General features: G+C 45.8%; 1 protein-coding gene across 1 annotated transcript in view; it reads right to left on the reverse strand.

Annotated features, from left to right (window-relative positions):
• Als2cr11 (amyotrophic lateral sclerosis 2 (juvenile) chromosome region, candidate 11) overlaps positions 1 to 7,431 on the reverse strand; it is a gene marked incomplete in the record, with an annotated part of 162,005 nt that extends 154,574 nt beyond the window's left edge. Inside the window, 1 exon segment of the mRNA XM_013504749.1 lies at positions 7,085 to 7,431. Within this exon segment, the coding sequence (XP_013360203.1) occupies positions 7,085 to 7,303 (219 nt within the window).
• Between the last annotated feature and the right edge of the window lie 2,227 nt (positions 7,432 to 9,658).

The raw sequence follows: 9,658 nt of genomic DNA on the forward strand, positions 1-9,658 counted from the left end.
CTGAACAGAACTCCAGTGGCACAAGAAGTAATACTGAGAATCAACAAATGGATCACATCAAATTAAAAAGCTTGCGCACATCAAAGAAAACCACCAACAAAATGAAGATATAACCTATACAATGGGAAAAAGATTTATGCCAGCTTTTCCTCAGACAGAGGACTAACACCTAGAATAAAGAACTCAAAAAAGTCAGACCCCCAAATAAAGGACCCAATCAAAATTAGACAACCAAAATAACAGACACTTCTCAGAAGTACAGATGGCCAGTAACTATATGAAAAATATTCAATATCCTGACCATTAAAAAATGCAAATTAAAACTGCACTGAGATAACATCTTATTCCAGAAAAAATGGCTATTATCAAAAAACGCTGGCAAAAGTATGAGGGAAGGGAAACTCTTCTACACTGTCAGTGGGAATATAAACTACTGCAACCATTTTGGAAATCACTGCAGAGAATCCTCAAATAACTCAAAAGAGAAATTCTGCCAAGCATGATGGTACACGCCTGTAATCCCAACACTCGGCAGGCTAATGCAGGAAGACTGCAGTGAGTTCAAGGCCAACCTGGGCTACACAGTGAGTTCAAGGCCAGCCTGAACTGCATAGCAAGATCCTGTCTCAAAAAGACAAAAAAAAAAAAAAGAAAAGAAATCATGCAATATTTAAGCTTGTGTGTGTTTTGTTTTGTTTTGTTTGTACTGAGAATCGAACTCAGGACCTTGCGCTTGGCAGGCAGGCGCTTGTGCCACTGAGCTATATCCTCAGCCCTAAGCTTGTGCGACTGACTTATTTCACCCAACATTATGTTCTCAAGTTGCATCTATTTGCCTATGAATGTCTCAAGTTTGGTTCTTTATGGCAGGGTAGTACTTCATTATGTATAAATACCACATTTTCTTTCTCCATTCATCTGTTGATGAACATATACACTGTTTCTGAGACCTAGCTATTATAAATTGCACACCTATAAATGTAGGTATATGTGTATCCCTGCAATGTGATGACTAACTCTTTCTGAAAGGTATCTAGGAAGGGGATACCTGGGTCAAATAGAATAGGGTCTTGCTATGAGCACACAGCCAGCCTGAACTGCATAGTGAGACCCAGTCTCAAAAAGACAAAAAAAAAAGTATTAAATATTCTGATTCAACTCAAGTTCCTATAGCAAAAGTTTTGTTGAAAGATGTCTAGGAATCATTGCACTTTACACACAAATCCTGTTCCAAAGGTGCAAGGCAGCAAGTTTTCTCAGCCTCCATGGAGGAGTTTCTGGAAGCACCTTTTATAGATGCGATTTTTCACTCTGTCATGCTGGCATTATACAGACCACTTCCCTGATGTGCCCTGTCCCAATGCGCTGCTGTTACGAGAGGGCAGCTGTTCACATAGAAACAGTGGAGCACTGCAGCGTCTCAGTTTTAACTGTCAGCAAAAATTACCTGGGGTTCCTCTGAGGAGGGTCTGCTGGTTGACCTGCGTGTGCTCCAGACATTTCCTTCCCAGCACCCTACCTCACCTACCAGGTCTCATGACACTCCAGGAAGGAGAAGAGATCCCAAGATGAGGATGAGGAGTCCCTGCCCTGTACAGGGAGGAGCGTCTGAAGAGTGGACCAACACCCTGCTCAGGGTGGCGTGGAGGACTTCAGCCAGAGAGGAGGTCTTCACCCAGACGGCCTCCATCTCCCACATGTTCGTGGTGCAGCTCTGCATGCTGGTGCACAAGGAAGGCTTCTCTACGACGCCAGGTTTCTGAGCCACTCTGGATTTCTCACCTCTTCCATGACAATGAGGATGATCAGGGTCCATGGTGCCACTGCTCCGAGTGATAGCACAGGGTCCTCCCACGTCTGCTGCACACTGCAGTCAAACCAACCTGCTCTTACCTCTTCGGCTCTACGCTTGGCCACTCACTGACTTGTACACATGATAAATTCTTTGGTGATCCTATGGAAATTGTGGGTCAGAGACAATCGTGAACAAGGCCTTTCATGCTGGTGGAGCTGGGTGTGCTGTCTCACTGCCTTTGGAATGTGTTCCTTGGGATCATCAAGCTGGCATGCCCAGAAACAAAGCCGGAAGTCTGGGAAGAGTCTATTGTGGCATCTCAGAGGATTAAGGTCATGACTGGTTTTGAGATGAAGCAGTGGATACAGATGGAACGAAAGCAACAGATTCAGTTGTTCAAGGTCAGAACCAATCTAGCGAAAATGCTCAAATCCAGAGACACAGGGAGCAATTTTTGTCTCCAAATCACTGGCTTGCAAAAAAAAGACATTCAAGTAGATAAGGTCGCCCCATTGTACCTGCTGGCATCCAGGCACGTGCGGCGGTTCTGGCACATGGGAGGATCCGCCTGCCGCAGTCCTCTCTGGAGGTGGTTGGAGCCCGCTGCTGCCGCTGTCCGAGGAGCAGCTGCTCTCCATCCTGATGGAGCTCCCTTCATGGTCCAGTGTGAGGAGAGGAATGCACGAGACCTTTCAGAGGTTGGTTCAGGTAAGCAACAAGTTCAAGATGGCCTATTTCTGGATGGAATCGATTTCACAATAAGAAGCAACTATACTAACAAACTTTCCTCAAAATGAGCCTAATTTGAAGAAGCAGATCCGTGTGAGCAGATCCTGCTCAACACCCACAGCCAGGACAAAGGTGACATCAATGGTGGTGACATTTTCAGAGAATTTTTCAATGAACTCCTAAAAATTGAGAACTCCAAGCAGGGGTTCCTCAAGACTACTAAGACAGGGTTTTCGTACCCCAGCCCTGCTTTTCAGAAACGTGTGGGACACTCTCACTCGACACTCCTACTTCCTGGGCAGAACTCCGAGGCGGCTATGAAAATGTGCCGGTGCAGCTTCCCGTTGCCGGCTTCCTCCTGTCCATGCTGCTGAGGACAAGTGCAGATGTGGATCTCTACCACTTGGCTTCCTTGGGCACTGATGTCTACTGGAACCTGGCATTCCTCACATCTACAAGGGGGACGTGAAGGAGCTGGGGCTCTGCTTCACCATGGTGAACCACCACCTGACGGAGGCCCAAGGGACTGAACTAAATTTGGCAGGAAAGACACCCTTGACACCAGGGCCAAGTGCACTGCACACACCCACTCAACGGCCAACCACGGGCTAAACAAGCAGATCCTCCCACTCTGTCGGCCTTCTGAGAGGGCCTGGCCAGTGTCATCAGCGGGAGTAGCCGTGGATGTCTGATTAGCAGGAACGTCAGGTTTAATTTCTGGCACACAAGTTCCCATTAGTTTAGAGGACCTAAAATCCTTCACAAGCCAGGTGTGGTGGTGCACGCCTGCAATCCCAGCACTCAGGAGGCTGAGGCAGGAGGATCATTGTGAGTTCGAGAACAGCCGGCGCTACAAAGTGAGCTCAAGGCCAGCCTGAACTGCATAGTGAGACCCTCTCTCAAAAAAAATCCTTCACAAACTATTCTGGAGACTATTCTGCAGATCTTCCTGTCATTTGTATCTTTTGGAGAATTACAGAATACTTCACTGATGAAGAAAAGCACAAGTCCCTCAAGTGTGTAACAAGTTCCTCTCAGCCTGCTCGCTTGTGCTTTGCATCTACAATGGAAGCTCCGAGCTGGAGCAGCTGCCAACAGCCAGCACCCGGATGAGCCTGCTGAAGCTGCCAGAGTTCTATTGTGAGGTGCTTCTGTGCAGCCAGCTGCACTATACCGTTCTGTATGCGGCCAGCTTCGAGCTGGGCTGAGCCGAGCTGAGCGAGCCGGGCTTGGTGAGATGAACCAACTCAACCACACCAGAGGTCTCAGCTACAGCCCTCAGAAATCCCAGACCAGCTTCTTCCCAGCCTCCCGCCCACTGTCACTTTTTAGATGATTTTTATTACACCATGCCCACACATTTAGATGAACGGTGCCTTTCAAATAACTTAAATAACTATTGTTATGTTCTGTGTGGCCAACTTAGTGACTCTGCCAAGAAGAGCACAGTTTTAGACCATGGCAACTCCATGAAATTAACCAGAGACGAAGCTGACCCAGGGACCAGCGACCCTACATCCATAGTCTACAGAGATGGTGCACAGGCTGCCAAGTGCCGGCCTGCAGGGCTACCAGTTCTCACCTGCTGGATGGTTTACAGGCCCGCTAAAACCTGAAGGTGGTTTATCCTGCTGCCTTTGCCCAGAGTGATTAGGTCTGCAGAACAGATAGCAATAGTGTTATTTGTGTGTGTGTGTGTGTGCGGGCGTGTGTGCACACTTTTTAAGCTATTTCCCCAGGTGCTGTTCTATGTTGCACTGACTTACGTCCTGACGGTTTGAATATGGCTGTGTCGGTACGTAGTGGGTGCTACACCTCATCTCCACTTTGTTCCTGGAGAGTTTCTGAGGCAGCAAAGAGGGTCCCTGCACCACGCCCACATCACTTGCCATGAACAGTGGCCAGGGAGAGAGGAGGCACTGCAATTTCTACTAAAGCTATTTGGGTTTGGGGGGGTGTTGTTTGTTTCTGTTTTTTGTCTTTTTGACACAGGGTCTCGCTATGCAGTTCAGGCTGGCCTTGAGCTCTCTTTGTAGCCCAGCCTGGTCTCGAACTCTCAACAATCCTCCTGCCTCAGCCTCCCGACTGCTGGGATTACACATGTGTGCCACCATGCCAGGCTACTAAAGCCATCTGAGCCTAAGTGGTGAGCTGCGTTTGTCTGCGACCATGCACCCACCTTGGCCAGGCCACACCAGCACCATCCTGGACATCCTGGAAGGTTATGTTGGCCCTCAGCACCCTCTGCTGGTTGCTGCTGCTTGGACACGAAGACAGCACCCAGAACTCTATACTCAGTGAAAACATTTATCAAATATGAAGGGAGATGAAGATACTATAAAATGAAACAAAACTGAGAATTTTCCTCATCAAGCCTATCCTAAACAGAAAAGCAATAATGCAAGAAAGTAAGAATGCCAAGAATGCAAGAATGAAGATTTGGAAATAGAACACATTAAGTAAAAATATGTGTAAAAGCAATGTATTTTTATTTTCCTTTTGAGTTTTCTGAATTATGTTTGACAGTGGAAACAGTGTAACTAATGGTAAAGCATTTGTCTGGTAGCACTTATAAAATCATGGGTTCAATCCCCAGGACCACATAAAAACATTATAATACTGTCCAATATGTTGTAAGAATACTACGGAAATATTTTGTAAATTATACTATAAATGGAGGGAGGTAAAGAGACATAGAGGAACATAAGGTTTCCACATTTGATTTCAGTTGGTAAAATGGTGATTCCAATAGACTGATAAATTATATATGTAAATTAAATTGTGATGTTTACAGCAAGCATGTGTACATATTCAAAAATACATTTTAAAATACTATAAAGAAGTAAAAATACAATTCTAAAAAAATTCAAATAACCAACAGAAAGGCAAAAACAAAAAGAATACACAAAACAAGAACTAAGTTGACAAACCGAAGCCTTAATATAGCAGGGATTACATTAAATGTAAATAATCTAAATTCACCAGTTACAAAGAGACATGGATGGAGGGCACTGAAAGTATGTGCTGTCTACGGAATCCTCACTATCCTTACATTCCTTAACATTTACCAATATGCTGGCACAAGTATACACCTGGCACCAGGCTAATACCACCTTCAAGTGTTAGATCCCTGAAGAGGTTCAGTCTGTTGTTTACCGACAGGTAAACAACAATTACAGTTTCATTATAATAAGAAACAGTTGTCCAGAAGGGAATATTTTGTCTTCTCCCTTCCTCCAACCCAACTTTTCTACCTGAGGAAAAAGTTCACTGATTTCATTGGCAAGAACTTGTCATTCATTATGCCAGTTAAGTTACATGGACTTCTTAACTCAAGATGTTTTCTATTCTTCTTCTTCACCAAGCTCAAGATAAATGACTCCTTTTTACCATCTGAGGTCTACAGTGGAGGCGCAGAAATCTACATTTTAACAAACTTCCCAAAGGGCTTGGATACACATGATCTCGCTAAAAAACACTGGTCTGGAGCAAATTCCATTAATAATACCATGCTTACCTGGCAGCTTTTGTGATGCCCAATTAGTGAATAATAAAGGTCTGGTTTCTTTTATATGAAGAAACACCATTTTTTTTATTACATTAAAAGGGCATCTAATACTCAAAAATATTGAAAACCACCATCCTACAGTACAAAATCCAAATTCCTTAACATGATGAACAACAAAAACCTTGTTCTAGATTTTCAAGCACATTTGATCCCCGGTACCCTCCCCACAAAAAAGTGTCTGTTTTTCAAGCACATCTCTTTTACAAACTTCGTAATTTTTTTCTAATACTACCCTACACCTATCTCCTAATATGCTCTCAACTTGTACCAATGCTTCAAGAGTCTTCTAAATTCTTGGAATTAAGAGGGTAACTTAAAGCAATTTAACTCTTTAGCCTCCATCTTTTTGCACACCAACTGTTTCTTGATAACCGCTTCTATTTGTATTCTAAATAATTTTAAACCCCCAAAAAAAGGTATAAAATGTCCTCACAATCCCGAAGGCCTTTCAAAGGGTGTACTTAAATTTTAATTCTCCTCTGCCATTTAGGTGGCCGTGCAGCGGTACCACTAACACTGCACCGGAAACTCTAAGTTTCCCCTTTGCAGATATGAGGGAGAGATACTGCCACAGGTTCCTTCTGTTAAGAACCTCAGAAGGGGGCTGGGGATTTAGCTCAGCGGCACAGCGCCTGCCTGGCAAGCGCGAGGTCGTGAGTTCGATTCCTGGTACTGGGAAAAAAAACCAAAAACCAAAAAAAAGAACCTCAGGGATGAAAACAAAACTAAAGTTTCTGGAGTTTATCCCTTTAACCACATAAGCAAAATCTCGAGAACGAGCACGATGAAAGCAGCCGGCACACCGATCCTCTGTCTCCGCCCTGTACGAAGCCCGCGCCTATAGTATCGCCCGCCTCTGCGCCATCCGAGTGAGCAGACGGTAACTAAACTCCTGCTCCTGACCGATCGCTGCCAGGGGAAGGCGGCCTTCAGCCCCGCGCGCGGGAACCCTCAACCCCCACGGCCCCAGGGGCCCCCACGGCCCCGCTCACGTTCAGCAGGCGCTGCCCGATGCCCGCATTGTCCTGGTCTTTGCGCTTTCCCCGGGCCCGGTGGGCCCGTCCTCGGTCCTGGACACTGCGAGCCAGAGAGGATGACACGATGCTCTCCCGGCTGACACGGGCGCTCTGCGGCGGTGAGCCCGTGAAAAGGGGCTGGACGCGCCCACTGTGCAAATCAGAAGGCCTGTGGGTCTTCTGACTTCGCTCCATCCTTCCATTCCCCAAAGGGTCAGCTGAGACGGCCGCGACTGGGCGACGCGGCGCTCTACTGCCCTCGAGCTTTTTCCGCTACCTACAGCCCACGTGACTTCCGCCTTCCCCTGTGACGTATGACCGCGTGACTCCCACCTACCCCTGTGACGTACAACCTCGTGACTCCCGCCTGCCCCTGTGACGTACGACGCGTGACTCTCGCCTGCCCCTGTGACGTACAACTCACGGGACTCCCGCCTGCCCCTGTGACGTACAACTCATGTGACTCCCGCCTACCCATTTGACGTACAACTCACGTGACTCTCCCCGACCTCTGCTGCCATGCTTGCAGCCTACGTGACCACGCGCCTGCGAGGGACTGTTTATCATTGTACTGCAGGCAGAGACCCAGGGTGTACGGAGGTTGGTTACAAGATCCTGCCAGGCATGAACAGGCTTCAGGAGGAAGCAGTCGTCCTGAATATGGATGTTAAACGCCTTCGTTCAGTGCCCCTTACAGCATCTCCATCCCTTTTTTTCTTGTTGTCCTCTTGTGCTATGAACAGCCTACTGGGACGTCTTCCCCTGACAGTACCATTGCTGCATAGCATGAAACAATAATACAGCCATTGTCATCTTTCCTTCCGAATCTCTAGCATGTTCAAACCCACTGGCTGTAGTATTGCGTGTACTGATTCGTAAACACTATGACCCAAATATCTGAACCCTCTTTTTTCTTTTTTTGGCACCGGGTTTGGGATGCCTCCCACACAGATGACAGCGATGGTTGACTCAGGGGTCTCCTAGCCTACTGTTACCCGACCCTTCCACTGTCCCCATGTTAATACAATTTTACCACTACCCTATCCACAGAGCAAACCCAGAAACTTTCAGGATTTCCTTATTGGCCCCAATTTTAAATGCACTTTGCTACCTCAAAACCATTATTTTCCTATTCTGTGTGAGGGCTAGTCTATTCCAGGGCCAGCTCAAAATCAGACTCCAGGAGCTGGGGATTTAGCTCAGCGGCACAGCACCTGCCTGGCAAGTGCAAGGTCGTGAGTTCGATTCCCCGTACCGTAAAAAAAATCAAAATCAGATTCCAGTGGAGATTTTGAGCTTCATATATATAACTGCCAAAGGCAGAATTAACTCCTGCCTCCAACCGATTGCATGTCATGCCCTTCCCTGTTAGTGGACTCACACTATTAGCTATTAATCTCAAGATAGTTCTTTGGGGCAAGGAACCTGAGCCTCCCCTTTCGCTTCTCAGGGTGCATGGCATAGTATCTCAGGACCCTTAGTACGTATTTGTTTTCCTCTGGGGTCTACCATGCATGTTGTTTAATCACCGTGCTTGAGACTTGCTGTCTGTCACCTTCCTGTGATTTCCTTAGGGTTTGTGTTATGCAACATAAAGTATAAAACAGCACAGAAGAAATGATCTTGTTTAAAAGTTAATCTAAATTTAGTCAACAGCTGGACCTATGCTCGATTGCATAGAAAATTCAGAAGATTGAGGGAAAAAAATAAATAAAACTATTAGGGAAAAGTCAGGCAGTCCAAAATGTAAGTGGGATTCAACCAAAACTGCCTTGTGTGCTCCAAAAATAAAACTATCATGGTGATGTAAAACACACAGCCACTGTATCATAAAATCATCAACTGTACACTTTGGTATTTATCCCAGAGAAGTGGAAATTAATGTTCACACAAAGTCTTGTACACAGCCAGGCATGGTGGTGCCTGCTTGTGATTTTAGCACTCAGGAGGCTGAGGCAGGAGGATCATTGTGAGTTCAAGACCAGCCTGGGCTACAAAGTGAGCTCAAGGCCAGCCTGACCTACATAGTGAGACCTTGTCTCAAAAAGACAAAAAACTTGTACACAAATGTTTTCGAGAGTTTTATTTTAAATAAACAAACCTGGACTCAACCTAGACATCTTTCCACAGGTGGATGGTAAAACAAACTCAGTGTAATATCTTAGAATATTATTCAGCAAGAAAAAAGCATGAATCTGGGATGGCTTTCCAGGGAGTTCTACTAAGCAGAAAAGCAGCCAGTCCCAAAAGATTATACACTGTATAATTTAATGTATTCAACATAATGGAAATGAGAACAGTATTAAAGCAGGTGAATGATTCCTGGGGGTTAGCATTTGAAGTGCAGGAGGAAGTGTACCAGAGGGAGATGTGTGTGGTTGAAAAGAGCAACACAGGATAATCTTGAGGATTTTGAACTGTTCAGAATTTGACTGGTGGCAGATACACAGACTTACACGAATGATAAAATTGTGTAGAATTTAAAACACACAGCAAAGCCGGGCATGATGGCACATGACTGTCATGCCCGCACTCAGAAGGCTGAGGCAG

The sequence above is a fragment of the Chinchilla lanigera genome, unplaced genomic scaffold, assembly GCF_000276665.1.
Source record: "Chinchilla lanigera isolate Chin_1 unplaced genomic scaffold, ChiLan1.0 scaffold00092, whole genome shotgun sequence".
Lineage (NCBI taxonomy): Eukaryota > Metazoa > Chordata > Mammalia > Rodentia > Chinchillidae > Chinchilla > Chinchilla lanigera.